Source organism: Melanotaenia boesemani, chromosome 18, assembly GCF_017639745.1.
Source record: "Melanotaenia boesemani isolate fMelBoe1 chromosome 18, fMelBoe1.pri, whole genome shotgun sequence".
NCBI lineage: Eukaryota > Metazoa > Chordata > Actinopteri > Atheriniformes > Melanotaeniidae > Melanotaenia > Melanotaenia boesemani.
The window spans coordinates 10,598,113-10,613,676 of record NC_055699.1 but is presented as its reverse complement, the minus strand read 5'-3'; the positions used below and the strand labels follow the sequence as shown (position 1 = coordinate 10,613,676).

Below are 15,564 nucleotides of genomic sequence, written 5' to 3'. Positions count from 1 at the left end.
ATTCTTCTCATAGGCTAGACAAAAGAAAAAAATCCTAATAAAAAATCTCCCCCTCAAAAATAAAAGGGTTATGCTGAATTTCAGCCACTCGGTTTCAGCCAATCTCAAGGACGCAGACATGCTGTAGCTGTGTGCTGACATCCCTGCATGAATACTAAAGCACAAACATGAAAGAGCAGCCCTGCATTTCAGCTGTCCTTCCCTCACTATTGTGTGACAATGATAGACTACAACAAAAGCAGAATGTAAAAAAAGTTCTTTGGTTTCAAGTAAACTAGCTTGTACTGAAAGAACTCCCACAAATATCTGCTCCTGGAGAAACATCTTAACTTTCAGCACAGTGCTGTAGTGCCTTGATCCTGCTTGTATAAAATCCAAAACTTTACAGTTAATGGCTGATTGAGCTCATCCCACATATTCTGAGACAACATGGAGAAAAGGTGGTAAATGGAAGAGCCTCTTGGCTTTTGTGGAAAGTCCCGACAACACAGAGATGACCAGGCTTTGACCACAGTTTGTGTCTCCGCACATTCCTTCGAACCATTCCTCACGTTAATGATGCTGTGTGTATGGGAGCGCCTGCATCATTTGTGGTCAAGCATTTATCATTATCCAGGCCCCTTTTCTCTGTGTGTTCCCCCCATGCTTTGCAGGCAGTGCAGATCACCCCTTCCCCTCTCCTCTCTGACCTCACATTCCCAGAAAGAAGTGGCAGATTATTTACTCGTAGGCTGCTGCCCCTGAAGCTAATGAGGAGGAAGAAGCTGCATTGACAGACATAATTATCACAGTTTTGCTGGACTCAGGCAGGGGTCCTTTTTGTGGTGTAATTACTGTCCTTTCATCCACACACCACTGCATCTGCCATTATTTCACCCATCTTCAACATCCGCTTGAACTTCGTTTTCATTAAATCACCATAAAACAGTCTTGGATAACTTTTTACTCACTTTTTGCTAACTTCTTCCCCTGATTGATTATCATGATAATCACATTCTTCTCTAAGATTGCAAATGTTATACTAAGATTAAAACTGCTATGAATATGCCACTGCATAAACAGGAGGAATAAATAGAGCATCTGAAAGTCTCCATTGTTTGTTTCTGAAGAGTAATGGGCTTTTAGAGCAGCTGTGTGTACCCCCCCTCATCTGTCTCTTCAGAAATTTTGGCACTGTATTTGAAATGCATAGCTTCCTGTTCCCTTTGATGGAATCCCTTCTCAGCAGCCTCAGGGGAAATCATGACTGACAATGTTTTGAGGAAAAAAAAAATAAATAAAAAAATAATCTTAGCGCTCTCTGGCATTGAGTTTTTTTCTGGTTTTGGGGCGGTTGTACATTTGATGAGTCAAAAAAATTTTGATTTTTTTTTTTTCTTTTTGTGGATGAAAGTAGGGGTATCTGCTCCAGGAAGACAAACCTAACCCACACAATTTCCCAGAGCAGAGTTAAAAAAAGAAAAGCATAATTGATCTGGGATCAACAACACACCAACAAACATACAAATATATACTAAATAAATAATACTTACTATTGGACTGGCATTGATGTAATCTGAGTTGCTGTGGTTATTCTCTGCTTTCAAGGTGATTCTTGAATGATCATCTGTAATGGAGATGCATAATTCATCTGTGCATATTTCTATACTCTTTCCTCCCAGCACAATAACAACAAAATACTGAGCAGCAAAAAGAATACACCAAAAAATGTTCTGGTCCTTTGAACTGCTTCATTTAAAGGTATTTCAAGTAAAGTAAAAACTATTTCATTTAAAAACGAATGCAAGCTGTAATCTACAAAATCCAAACAAATCCAACAAAGAACAAAACTGTTGCAAGATTTATGTTTCTACTGGGCTTAAACCCACTTCAGAAGCCTTCTGACACTGTATTTTTCTCAAATCAAAGCTCAAGAAAACCTGGCTTAAAATCCTTTCTTACATCTACGGATAAAGAAGAAGAAAACATCTTTATGTTTTATTTATGAAGAGTTCAGGTGGACTCTGTGGTTGTGGTCAGATTTAATTGATAGTAACCAAAAAGCAATAGAGCAGTGATCAGATAACAATTCAAATGTGGTACTAAATCCTTATTGGTTCATTTGACACTCTGTTATAGTTGCTATGCTTGTACATAGACGATAGTTTAAATAAAAAAAATAGAATAAAAAAAAAAATCCCTTATAATGCCACCCATTGGTTTGTAGACAGTCATTATGGTCACATTCTCCCAGTCAATCATTGGGTAACCCCAGTTTAAAGCATCCCCTGACTTATCGTCTATTTTACACTCAAAGGGACTCTAACTTACAAAATGTACACTGTACTTTTTTGAATAACTTATTCAATGAATTTACATTTATTTACAGCAGAATTCTGCTGTAAATGGAATAAGGGGTAAAATTAAATAAGATCATGCTTCTTTTCGAATGTGTTGGTTGGAATATTTCATGTAATCTATAATAATTCCATGTAAATGCTGACATGTTCAAAATAGACATTCATTCATTTGTTCGTTCATTCATTCATTTTTAGCAATTTGGATCACAAGTTTATTTGAAAAACAGTTTACTAAGGTAATAATTTGTGATAAATATTGTCATATTCTTATGTCTATACAATTGGAGTTTTCTGAGCAACCAGAGGAAAAGCCCCCTGCTGGCCATTAGAAAGAATGCAGGAAGTTTAAGGCACTTTGGCATCGGCTTCGCTTTTCAGACACAAGTGAGAGTTAATGATCTATTACAGTCTGAATACCTGCCACACTTTCTGTGACATAGGGGCAGATTTTTCCACAGGGACATATTAAAACAGAAAAATTAAATTTCCAAGCAGGTGTATACAAAAACATTTATTTCTAAAATCCCACATCAAATAAAGCAGATTTTTTTTTTTTTTGGGTGAAAATTTGTATTTTTCTTGCTTTTTTTTTTATTTAGCAGTTTAATTTATGTAACACTTTATTTAAACTCAGATTGTTGACAAGATTGCCATGCTGGTCTATTGCTATTGATCTTTTTTTTATATATATCAGCCAGTAAAGGGTTGACCTGACAGCGTTTTAGCAGGGATCAACTGTAATTATGAAGCAGGCTCCAGGAATCTTCTAAAAAAAAAAAGGTGTTTGATACAAATATGAATAAAATGAAAGGATTACAGCTTACATGACAGAATTACAGGATTACAGAATGTCATGGACTATGAAAAAAATACAGGATTTACAACTTTTATCCATCACAAGCATGCACCTTTAGTCAAACAGGTTTCTGCACAGCAGGTTTAATGCTCTCACCTAATTTGCCTTTAAATCTGAAACCAGCTAAAATGACATATATATGCTCATAGTTGTAATATGATATGAAGTTAGAAGGAAATATCTCCATAAATGCAGTAAAAGGGTCAAACTAATTAGTAGATGTATTAAAGCATAATAAATAAAAAAATGTAAAAAAAATAACCATTAGGTAGTTTTAATGGCTACTATGGACAAACACTCAAGAACAAACATGACAGCAGTTAAATGTAATTTTTGTATCCAAGCTTCTCAGTTCAACTTTGAAATTTGAGCTAAAGCAAATTAGTCTGTAGCTGCTTGTGTTAAGTGTAGGCTGTTGCTTTAAGCTTTAATATTAGCTCCTAATAACAAATTGCAGGGGAGGAGAATTTTTTTCCACCAAAATAACAAAAACCTTTAAAGAACGAATGCATGAGAAGGTCTTTGGCAAGAAGAGCAACAGTAATTATTTGTTCATTTTGGGAGCATATTTTCTCCAGTGTTGTTTTGGCATATTTACCCAACTAGTTTTATGTTCCTCTTTGGAGCATATGTTCACAAATACATCAACAACATGAATGGAGCTACATGCCTTGTAGTGGTGTGAATGTTCCTGAAGATAAAAAAAAAAAAAAAAGGCTGCAAAAGTCATCTGAATGGACTCACATACAACCACGGCGTCAGAGCGGTTTCTCTTGGAGTTGTGCTCGCCTTGGCCCACACTGCAGGCGCTGGGCTCTGCCTGGTAGGAGCACAGCGCCTCCCACTCGCGCTCCAGACGGTTCTTGTTCTTCAAGTGGTCCTCCATGTATGACTAGAGGAAAACAGACAGAACCTCAGCCACCATTTCAAACAACAAGCCAGATTTCATGCAAAAGAAAACAGAATTTATCTCAAGATGCGGCTGTGATAGGAAATATTTGTTTTTGCAGCAAATTTGGATTAATTAACCCTGGGTCTTGCAACAAATCATTTTTGCCATGCTAGAGGTTTTGTTGTTATTTTTAATAATATTTTGACAGCAAGAAATAAACAAGAGAAAATGCTAAATCTTCTTCTCTAAAGCTATGATCAGCTGTCATGGAGAATTATTATCCTGCTGCTGTGTAGCGGAACAACTGGGTGAGGAGGAGGCTGGTGAAGATCTAGGTGGGGAAGGTGTGCTCATGATGGTGCATTTGAGCATTTGTGTATGTGTGTTTTACCAAGAAAAAAAAGAAAAAGAAAAAAGAAAACACACAATTAAGACTGCTGAAAGGTTTGCCTGCATTGGAAATACTTCAGGGGTGTTTCAATCACGTCCCTCACTGCTTGCACAGCCACTGATAAGATTGTCTGCGTTTAAGCCGTTGCTTGGAGAAGACAAAATTGAATTTGCGAGAGAGACAAAGATGGAAAAAGAAAAGGGGGGAGGGGTGAAGGCCTGTGTGTTTGTGTGTGCATGTGTGTGAATGTGTTTCCTCCTAAACCAGGGCAAGTTTTGGGGAGCTTAGAGTGTGTAGCTGGCAAGGCGAGTCTTTTTAGCAAAGCGCTGCATTTCGTTTTCTCTCCTGTATCATGGCACCCCTCCCGACGGGGTTAAATGGTTTAGTCCGCTATTGTGTGAGGCAGAAGATTACAGACTCATAAACTGATGTCAGGGATCAGCTGGCTAATACAATGACAGTGATACCCAGATGTGCAGGGTTTTTATTCCATATTAAAAGCAGTATATAGGTAGGCAGAGCAGAGAGGTGACACTCCATTCTTCGATCCGACTTATTCATTCCTGTCTGTCAAGAGGGACGTCTTTGCAGACTATATACAATTACTACCAAGATGACAATCACAAATAAGATTGTCCTGCACATAATAGGCAATTACCCTTCGATGGATCATGAATTTAGAGTTATCCTGCATTCGTGCAAAGGATACAGTGACTTATAAAAACATCACAAATCCCACAGACAATGGCAATCAAAGTTTTTGTTAGATACAGAAGCACAGTTGTTCCTCAGGTTTTAAAAGCAGGACTGAGAGCAAAAAGAAACACTTCAAGAGATTATGTCGCCACATCATGAAGGATCTTGGTGGTTTAATGTTGGCTTAAGCAACATTTCCATATATTACTGAATTGCCACTGCTTCCATGTTCAAACCTTTAACTTGACTCAAGCCAAAAATTCTAATATTTAAGAAAAATCAGGTTAATAAAAGATCTAAAAGTGGGTAAAACATATATGCTTTTGCATGTGCTAAGTTGTATGTTGTCCACCTAAACAGACAGTGCTGTCTTCTCAGGAAAATGACAGCATGCTATTATGTCCACTTGACAGAGGCTGTCACCACTATGCTCTCGTCGCCCAGCACAAGTACTCTCCGCCTGCCAGCCTGACAGCAGCCTACCTCCCCAACCAGTGTTACATCTCCATGTACTCGATATATCCACTCTGAATTACATTCCATTCTATTCAAAAGATGCCCTGAATCGATTGCATTCCAAATTCATATTTTTGCAGCTTAATGCAATGCAGCCAGCAGGCCCTTATCAAGCCCTCCCGTTTCTAGGGGGAGGCAGTGGACCATGGCGTATTCCAGAGACAGGGTAACGAAGGCTTGGTGAATGGGGGGATTATGTCTGCCAATCAGAGGGCTGGGATGGGAGGCCTGAGTGTCAGGGAAACAATGTCTAATCCTTCCTAAGCAGTCTCCTCGGCAGCAGAAGGGTGCTGGGTGAAATCAGGATGAAGGCACGACCAGGCGAGGCAGATACAACAGGTAACACACTGCTGTCAAGGTCTGCTGTCAAATTAAAATGCTGGTAGCAGTTTGAGCAGAAGGGTTTATGATATGATAAGCAGCTGTGAGACCTGAAAAAGGGTATTAATATGCACTATGATTTGTGTGACAAATAGTGGCAAAATGAAAAGAGTGCATTGTGTTGCCTTAAATGGGAGAGTAAATTGTCTTTTGCTCACAAGCTTCATCTAAAAACTGTAAGTCACTAAGGGCAGAACATCTATTCTTCTGAGCAAATAATTTATCATAAAACAGAATAATAATTCCTAATGATAAACAACCGCAAGCAACTCAATTATTTCTTTTTTCAAAGGATAGGTGACAAAGCCAATAGCAGTAAGTGAATCAACATTTGAACAGTGTGAGACATTAAAATGGGGACTATATGGAGCTGTCTGTGGTGCTGAAATGTCTCAGCTGTGCAGAAATACATGCTGCTTCCATGGTGTTTCTGGTGATTACTTTTTTTAATATTTTAACCAGCTGAAACAGGCAAAAAGAAAGACGATGGAAATTTTTAGACAACATTGGCGTGTCAAAGCCCTGAAAAAACACAGCAGATGACTCAGCACAGAGAAGCATCCAATTTCAGTTGTGGAGTTTGAATCATTACGCAAGACTTTTTAAGTCATAAGGTGGGCTGCACAGTGAGAGACAACATCATAGTTCATTTATACCGACGGCACCAGAGTCTCACAGGGAGTGTGTGTGAATATGTGTGTGTGAAGGTGAGGTGATGGGGCCTCAAGAAAACAGGACCCCTAGCAAGTGTGCTTTGGAAAGCTGTGTATTCATCATCCCTCTCCACACGGTGTGAGCTCTGAAGAACGAGAGGAGGGCGATGAGAGGAGAGGAGAGATGGGGAAATATAGGCCTGAGATCAGTGATAACAAGGCAATCTCACACATGGTTTCACGTGAGATGGTGGTGGAATTTTAAAGAAGAGCCCCTATAGGACATCTCCATGTCAATCACAGCATGAAGAAGAAGCAAAAGGTCCCAGTGCGTTTTACCTTTCTATATTCTAATGCCTGCATAGCTGCTGTGAAGATGGACTAATAATAACAACAGCTCCTAGAAATGATTCACCGTGGCTCTTTTGTTATTTGCGCGGCTAAATGCTTTTCTATTGTCAGTGTTTTCAAAAGAGGCTTCACAAACAAGCCTTGACGAGTGCAACAAAACCCATCTATTACCACCAATACAAGGCATTACTCAGATCCACTCTCATTCATTACAGCCTCCCAGTATAAAAGCTAGACATGCAGTGTGATGAATGCTTTCTGCATTAATGGAAGCACTACAAGGCATCTATCCGTCTCTTTTATCAAGCCTGTTTCAAATTAAACTTGTGCAAAATTAAAACAATCCATTGTGTGTTTGTGGAAATGTTAGCAACCAAGAGCTTTTTCATTAGAAATAAAGCCACAAAACAGAACAGAATTTCTGAAAGGTCCACATAGCAATCAGATAGCTAATGGTATTTCACATTTCTGCTGCTCTCATCACACAAAAAATAATGTCTAGCTTATTTTGCTGTGGCAGCGAGAGAAACAGAAGGGGTGATAGATGAAAATGACAAAGAGGAGAGGAGCAGGACAGAGCGATAAAAGGAGAAAATGACACAGTGAAAGGAGGAAAAAGTTGGAGGCAACAGAGGCAAGATAAAGTGAGAGGGAAAAAAACAGCAGGAAGAGTGATGAAAGAAAAAAAGATAACAGGGTTGTGTAAGGAATGAGCTGAGAATGGGATGAAACAGATACGGCCAAACATATAAACAGGAAGAAATAAGGCTGTTGGTTTTTAGCATGGGCATATTCATAGACATGAAGGGTTTAGAATAATTTACTGTAATGTAAATTTATTAAATATCAGAATAGATCAACCTTTTTTCCCCAAAAGCTCTTGAAGATGCGCTGCATTGTGCTGCAAATGTGTTCATTTGAATTAATTCATAACTTGATCTTCTTTTAATCTGATAATTATGTAATTGGATTACTTGAAGTTGGGGAAGTTGTATGTTTAAGCCATTTATTGACCCCATTTTGTTTTCTGTTTCAAATATATACATCAGATGTTCCCATTGATTTTGATGAGCCTATACTATTTTTAGAAAATCTTTTCAGCTGACTATTCCACCATTACTTGACTTTTATTTAATAGTTTTCAATCACTTATAAAATTAACATTCAGTTATGAAACATTATTCAGTCAAAATGATTTGATTCAAGGACCCACAAATGCTCTATAAGAACCTTTTCTGTTTTTCCCACTACTTTAAAATAAAATAAATCATGACTTGCTTCCTCCCTGAGGGGACCTACCAGTATCATGTGACCAGTGGAGATGTCCATGTTGGATGGGACTGGCTCTTCACACCAGGAGGAGGTGCTGCTGCGTGTTGATGGACTTGCCGCAGGGCCATCGCTGAACTGAGATGATACGCTGTTGAGGCGAGAGTGGCGCAGAGTCTCTGGTCGCTCAACGCGCTCCGACGTTCTGATTGCCATACGTTGGCGACATAGCTCCTGGGGATTTTAGGGAAAGATGATGGTAAAGGACTGGATAATCACGAACGCTGCATTTTCTCTCATTCCTTGCAAGCTTTCATGTGTTTATCTCCTTGTCATGCACATAACAATAGTTTATGTATTTTAAGTGCTTATCCTCTGCTGTTAGGAGCTGCGTTCTAAAAATGCACCTTGTAAAATCCTGTATCTCTGCTCACTCGTCTGTAGATTAATGGCTTATCCTTGTGGATTATGGAGCTTATACTAATTATGTCAAAAATTCATGGTTGAGGATGCTTCATGACTTACAGAATAAATGTCACACCTTGCTGCTGCACAAAAACTCTGTATTTTTTAAGAATTCTTCCTTTTTTAGTTGTGGGTAAAAAAAAAAAAAGAGACCAAACCAAAATCCAAACACATTCCTAGAGTAAAGTCAATGTCTGTAGAGTGAAAACTGCATTATTTATTTTAAAAAGCAGAAATTGGATTCTTTTTTTGCAGACATAAAAGAAAACCATCAATCAAAAGGAGGTAAATGTAAGTAAATCCACTGAGAACCAAAAGAGATCAAAATGCACTGACACAACCGTGAAGCCTGCTTTTCTACTGTGATTGATATCTCCTCGTTTCTAGCTAAAAGAATCTCTGCCATGAAGATTACACTCCTCCTAATGACTCAGCTTTTCTCCCGTTGTGCTTCCGAGCAGACTAGGCATTATTTGCTCTAGTATCATGAAATTGACAGAAAGGAAAGAAAGAACAGTCATTCTTGTCAATTTTTTTAACAATTTGTCAGCTTCTTTCCATAAGGTGTGACCTTTTTTTAATATTTGTAATCAGTAAACTCCACCAGGTTTGATTTTGGGAGGCTGAGCTGTCCCTTGATTTCCATAGTCAATGAATAACAGCGAGGACAGAGCAGGCTAGAGAAAATGACTTGTGAAAGCACATGCTATCTCATGATGAATCATAGTGATATTTCCCTCTGGAGCACAGGCCCCCTTCTAAGCCCTAGTCTTGGATCAGCTTTTCCACCATCAGAGTTTAATGATTAGAGCCATGAAGCAGTGCCCAGGGCCTTGGCCTCGGGGCACCATCCAGGTCCACCTCATAATTCATCCCACTCCTCAGCATCTCTGCAAAGCGCCAGTGCTGTGCCGAAGCTGAGAATTTGTCCCAGAAGAAGGTAAGGGGATGCAGTTAGTGCCAGAAGAGAGACAGAGAGGAGTCCAGAGAGGAGCACAAGTTGTAGGATTACAGGCTCCCTGTTGTCCCCTTCTTTCTGTCTTCTAATAAGAATGAAAACAGACCAAGAGGAAACATACAGTCTGTGCTGCCATCTTAGAGCCATGATCGCCCCCTGCAAATAGCTTTAAATAACTCTCTGTCAAACATGAAGCACACACTCAAAGAGCAGATTTCACAGTAATCCTCTAAATATAACCTGAAATTATCACAGTAGTAATCAGCAAGGCAGATTCTAATGGTAGTATGATATACAGGCAGAAAAGGGATGATCAATTTCCCATTTATCCTTATTTTTTTTTATATATTTTTTTCTATCATAAATCATCTCTGTGGCTGTGACTCTCACACCTCAGAAGCTCTGTGAAAACCTGATTAAATATTGAAAATGTTAATGCGACATGCAGAAATGTGTTCTGAGTGCCACGCTGGGCACAGCTGAGCCCCAATCCTGAAAATCAATATAGCCCAGGCTGCCCGCTGCCTTGGAGGAACAGAGGGAATAGGTCACGGTGGCTACATGTTCACAGTCTCACACACAGGTGCACACACACTTGTCATGAAATAGTAAGCATAACATAAAAATATGCAAATCACCAATCTGCAAATATCTATTTGCTTTAAAATAATGTAAATGATTCATTTGTGCTTTAAAATGTACACAATAATAAAAATAAACTGCTATTATATTGAGTTATTTTTCAACACTTTGTATGTATTTTTGCTACAAACATACACACATACTCTCATAAAACAATTGGGTAATCGACTGTATGAGAAGAGAGAATATGATCCTCGAATAGCAGAGCAGAGGCTAAGCGTCCTGGCCTCTGATTGGCTCATAACAAGAGGGCTGGTCTAACCTGATAGGTTGCAGTGGCGTCAGTGCTGGTGTCAGTCCCCAGGCTGGCCAGCTTCTCCTTCATGTGGAGGTGTGAGCGCTGGCGCACACAGAAGAAAGTGCCGGACACTGCCAGCGCCACAAGGATGAAGAGCATGCAGAGGACGGAGAGCAGCAGGAACTGGCCTGACTCCACCCTGGTCTCCTTCACCACAGGGATCTGGGTCAGGCTGCCCCTCTGGAGGACACATGCAAACAGAGAGAGAACCCACTGTCAGAGCAGTAAAGGATGCTACTCTGTCTTTTTCCAGATTGATGTGGTCGTTGTTGATTTACAGCAGCCGCCACATCAAGTCTGCAGTGCATCAATTTTCACCTGAAGGCTTGTGTTGAAGAAAAAAAAAAGTGGTAAGCGGTAGCAACAGTGGAGCAAGTGCTTCTCTTATTCTCTGGCTTCTTCTACCCACAGCCACCATCTGACTAGCCCCACTCATTAGATAGCTCTAATACTCACCTTATAATGTACATTCAGGCTCCGTCAACCCTTATTACCAGCTCCTGTCCAGTACTGTCTCCAGTCTATGTCCCACTATAGATATTTCCAACACATTTACTGTTGGCATAAGGCAGTGTGGCACTGTACAGTTACAGGAGGCTGAGGTATTAAAAGATTGTGCTTAATTAGCTCCTCTGGTACTGAGTTTGGCTAGATTAGACCCTAGCCAAAGCTGCATAGCTAATGGCTATCAGGGCTGAGAAGACACAGGAAGGCCAGACAGGACTTTCATGGATCCACCAATTAAAAGAGATTGACTCCCACACTGCATGTTAGTGCAAACAGGAAGGTAAATTTGTCTCACCACAGAGAAGCTGCAACATCACCTGAGAGATTTTTGTCAGATAAACAGTAAATTCACCATTGTGATAAATTCCCTGTAGGTCTTGTTGATTTAACATTCTGAGGACATAGCAGTGATAATTCAGAACATAATCAGTGGGAGTAATGAAAAATTCCAAAACTGTGGCTACAAGTAAGATTTTCTTTTCAGATTTCAAAAGGCATCCCATCAAGCTGGTCTCACAAACACGGAGATGCAATTTGTCAAGAACAATTCACTTCACATAAATCACCCTTACTGTCTCTGTGATTGACATAAAAAACATGGAGTTTCTGTAAAAGCCAGCTCTCCACACATTTTGATCTAATTTTACCAGCTATACAAACAGCAATAGCCATTCATCTGCAAAAAGGGCAATATCAATAAAAGCGCAGACAAACATCAGCAAGGCTCCTAAATGTCTGCATGTAATATTGAAAGATTGATAGGCAGAGAGAATCAAATTTACACCTTAAAAAAATGGAAGAGCTTTGACATTTAGCCTGAGGGGTCTAGCTGAAGGATGGCAGCATCTTGTTATACCATTTTCCAAACAAGACACTTTACCTCAGACTAATAACAATGTGGTTTGACCTTGTGGCTTGTAATTGTTAATGTTTTAGTGCAGCACTGTTGAATGACTCTGTAGGGCCCGACAACAGTTACTGTTGATTGCAATTGCTCTGGCTTCAGCATGTAGTTTCAATCAAGCGTTAAGCGGATGGACAACAACTGAGAGGTTTGAAGACCTCCTGTAAGGATGCAAAAGAGAGGAATAGCTTCTCTATTTGGTCAGTCTCTCTGGTCAGTAATGAGATAAAGACACAGACTGCAGCACCATTCACAAATTAATAGCTTTCATTTGTAGTGCTAATAATCCTGTGTGATTTCTCTTACATAATCACACAGTAAAACAAAATGAAATTATAGAGGCTGAAAATTTCTGTTTTCAAGAATTCCGATACCAAAAACAACACTAGTTCATAACAGCCACGAAAACCCAAAGCATGCAACCGTTTCTTTATAAAAAAGAAAGAAACAAACAAAGAAAGAAAGAAAGAAAAAGAAAGAATAATCAAGTTCATCAAAGACATGGTCCTTTATCTCTGACTTGTTCCTGAAAAATATTCACCTTGAAATGAATGAAAAGCTTTTCCATTGAGGGAGCAAACAGGCTTGAAATTCAGTGCGAGCATAAAAGAGTGGTTGAAGGCGATAATCGTGTTGGAAGGAAACCAGAGGAAGGACAGAAAGAAAGAAAAAGATGAAGGGAGTATATGTGAGGCTAAGAATTATTTTCATGGGCTTTAAGAGTTAGCTTAAGAATATTTTTTACATTACTTATGTAGGGACTTTGTTCGATATATATCATATCATTTTGTTTGATCATAACTGGATTTAGCTTCAGCTAGAATTTTTAATCTAAATATTTTAAAGATTATAATAATCAACTAAATTATTCTGTGAATATTCAAATATCAATTTAAAAAATACACACACACACACACACACACACACACACACACACACACACACATATATATATATATATATATATATATATATTTACACAAATATACACACAATTTTAGATACTTAAATGAGCTATTGTAATGTTAAAATAATTTTTTATTCTTCCTTCAGTTGACATTTATATCTTAAAGCTCAGTTATAATAATAATAATAATAATAGATATCTTTACTAACACTAATATTCATGTCTCATGTGTGTAACATTCAAACCAGTTCCCCTGCTTCTCATCTCTATTCATGTTGCCCCTGTCTGGTGAATTAGTCAATCTGAGAGGAGACAAGGGGCAGATGGATTTCGGTGCTCTGGATTATTCAAATGATAAGAAAGAAGGTCAGGCAGAGAGGTGTTGTCCATTCACTCACGTCACAATAACCATTAAGAGGAGCAAAATCATCCACAACACACACCTGCCAAACCTTCTCAAAACCTCATATTGAGCTGATTCTTTTTCTCCAAGCTGCATCTGTTATTGCAGGTTTGAAATCAGCTACATTTAAAGCAAAGTCCATATGATATAATAAGTATGAACACCTGCTATTTAAAAGAAAAGGAAAAAAAACTGGGACTTAATTTAGCAAATAGGCCTATAATAATAGCGGAAATTGTTTGGCCTTTTCTGAAGACTAACGCTAAAATCCTGGAGAATGAAAAAATATAAACAACTACACACAGATTAACTCATTTTACTAGCCCTACACAGGACTTGTAGAAATAAAACTAAAAACAAAATTATGACATTCAGATGCATTATGCATTTTTAACTGAACACATGGCCACATTTACACGTTCAGAGAGGAATTTCCAACTTTTTGTTCTACTGTTTCAGAGTTAGAGCTGCTGCCGAGCAGACAGGATGAACCTGCAAAAACTTTGTCCCCTGCAGCCAGATGTGCACACACACACACACACACTCAAGACCCTAAATCTTTTGTTTAATCAGTTTTTCTATGCATGTGTTTCCAATGCTCCATCGGCTTTTGGAGACTCAATCTCCAGCAGGCTATCACCCGAAGAAGTTTAAATAAAATTGATTTAAGCAATGAGAGCTCTTTTAATACTCCTCGACTCATTCACGCAATTTCTTAAGCTTTCTGAGCTGACCATATAAAAAAACCGTTTTACGCATTAAAACCTGAACACCCACTGAAGCATAAAACAGCCTCGCACGTGTTTCAAATGAGGAGATAATTACCTAAATCCATGTCGCGGGACAGAGCGCACATTTCACTGTAAACGGGGGGGAATGCCGTGTCTTGTATTCCAGAGAGCGTGGAGAACCACTGACGCTCACCGCAGCTCCAAGAAGCGTTTGTGCGCCCTGGCCGCCCACTCAGTCCGCTTCACCAAAAGTTTCCCTGCGAGGGTTCCATGCGTCCCCCAGCGCAGACAAAAGACCGCGGCTTCAACTCGTAGATGAAGAAAAAAAAACAAAAAAAAAAAAAAAAAAAAAGAAGGGGGAAGGAAAAAAAAGGAGAGTCGGAGAGAATAAGAAAAGGGAGAAGAATGTGGGATATGCCCGCCTGATTTTCCGAGCCTTGGAAGAATGTGCAGAAGCCCCACTAGTGAGTCCTTTCAGCTTCTCTGTGCCAATGAAAAGAGACGAAGAAGTGGCGGGGTTGTTTTTTTTTTTTTTTTCCTTGCGATCATTTAGTTAAGGCTGAGCCCCTCCTTATATTCAGCAGCTCAGGAGTCCCCGTCCATTGCACATGTCATATCCACTGGTTGCTATAGCGATGTCTCCACATGTTGTCGACAGTGAATGTTCAAGGAGCGATGCCTGGCTAATAGGCTTGCGGGCCGAGGGGCGATATGAATGGACATAGGTCTAGTCACTCATTTGTTGAGCTATAGGGGTCTCTGTGTTTGGTGTGTGAATTGCTGTTTTCTCAGTCTCTCCTTTTCCTCTGCTCTCTCCCAGCGATTCAGCTATGTGAGCAGAATAAGGGAGATGGGGCAGTCTTTTATTCAAAGTTCGCTTTTTTTCATTCAAAACTGAAGTGAAGGCCACAATAAGAGGCTACCACTCAGTACAGTAGTTGTAAGCTATATGAATGCTACACTGGCGATCAGGTGCATTCTGAAAAATGCTCAGCCTCTAAAATAAATCGTGTGTAATTGGCTAAGTCTTTTCTCTGCTCCCGCCTTTGACTTGCAAAGCTAAAGGGAAAAGTGGGTGGAAAATTGCAAGTTTAACAAATTTTTGAGATAAAACTCGCTAAAATGCTATCCTAATTAGCAATCAGCCTGAAAAAAAAAAGATCCAATGGAGAGCAACAGCTGCACTTAGCAGGGATAGGGAGAGAAAGGGGGATTATGGAGCGCACAAGGAGAGAAAAGGAGAAAGCAAAAGAAAAGGGGCGGTGAAGAGAGGAGAACGGGGGTCCTGTCAAATGCAGATGACGAGCTGTGGGGAGGGGGGCTGTGTGACGGGGGGCTCTCCAGTTTATTTTTTCCATTCAGCGAGCACCCCCTCCTCTTCTCTATTGTCCCTCAGTGTGACAGC

General features: G+C 39.5%; 1 protein-coding gene across 1 annotated transcript in view; it reads right to left on the bottom strand.

Annotated features, from left to right (window-relative positions):
- The window catches only part of ptprn2 (protein tyrosine phosphatase receptor type N2), a 139,727-nt gene that overhangs the window by 14,902 nt on the left and 109,261 nt on the right, over positions 1 to 15,564 (bottom strand). The window contains exons 12-15 of the mRNA XM_041967530.1: positions 10,672 to 10,887; positions 8,375 to 8,578; positions 3,940 to 4,087; positions 1,533 to 1,606 (exon numbers count right to left, since the gene is read on the bottom strand). Of these exons, the coding sequence (XP_041823464.1) occupies positions 1,533 to 1,606; positions 3,940 to 4,087; positions 8,375 to 8,578; positions 10,672 to 10,887 (642 nt within the window). The remainder of the gene's footprint in view (positions 1 to 1,532; positions 1,607 to 3,939; positions 4,088 to 8,374; positions 8,579 to 10,671; positions 10,888 to 15,564) is intronic.